Source organism: Elephantulus edwardii, unplaced genomic scaffold (assembly GCF_000299155.1).
Source record: "Elephantulus edwardii isolate Elephantulus edwardi_28Jun2011 unplaced genomic scaffold, EleEdw1.0 scaffold00025, whole genome shotgun sequence".
In the NCBI taxonomy this organism is placed as follows: domain Eukaryota; kingdom Metazoa; phylum Chordata; class Mammalia; order Macroscelidea; family Macroscelididae; genus Elephantulus; species Elephantulus edwardii.
The window spans coordinates 6,977,844-6,978,533 of NW_006399775.1; the positions used below are offsets into that span (position 1 = coordinate 6,977,844).

The 690-nt window shown below is 46.4% G+C and overlaps 1 protein-coding gene across 1 annotated transcript in view; it reads left to right on the top strand.

The window, feature by feature from the left end:
• Positions 1 to 402: 402 nt before the first annotated feature.
• Positions 403 to 690, top strand: part of LOC102850654 (chromatin complexes subunit BAP18-like) — a 6,204-nt gene continuing 5,916 nt past the window's right edge. The window contains exon 1 of the mRNA XM_006882916.1: positions 403 to 688. Coding sequence (XP_006882978.1) covers positions 458 to 688 — 231 coding nt within the window. The 5' untranslated portion in view covers positions 403 to 457. The remainder of the gene's footprint in view (positions 689 to 690) is intronic.

Here is a 690-nt window from a genome sequence, read left to right on the forward strand (position 1 = left end):
AAAAATTCAGATTTGCTTATAGCTTTGGAAGTTGGAAATAATAACTTATTTTATGTAAGGTATCATACTTTTCACTGGAAATGATATAAAAAATCCTGGTACTTTAAATATACTGAACACCAGCCAAGCACTTGGTTCATTAGTAAAACCTTGGTAATTTGAACTCACTCTGGAGGAGAAATGTGACAGTGTGCTTACACAAAAATGATACCTTTTCATGTATTATAGGTAGTTTTCCTCTGTTGTATACAGACTCTTAAGAGTTAAAATTAATGTGATGGCAATAAACAGGGCAAAAGAAAACTGTTCTCTAAATCTGAGATGCCTCTACTAGAACATCCTCAGTTATAAGGGCAGGAACCCATTGTGTTCATCCTATAAGAATCAAAAAGCAGGTCCGTGGTCCCGGCTCGCGTGGCGGCGGCGGCAGCTTCTCCGTGAGGAGGCGCACGGGGCCATGCCGTCAGGGTCCACCAAGGTCGGAGAGATCTTCTCGGCGGCCGGCGCCGCCTTCACGAAGCTCAGGGAGCTGACGATGCAGCTGCATCCCGTGGCCGACTCTTCGCCCGCGGGTGCGAAGTGGACGGAGACGGAAATAGAGATGCTGAGGGCTGCTGTGAAGCTATTTGGGGACGATCTTAATCACATCAGCTGTGTCATCAAGGAACGGACAGTGGCTCGGATAAAGGC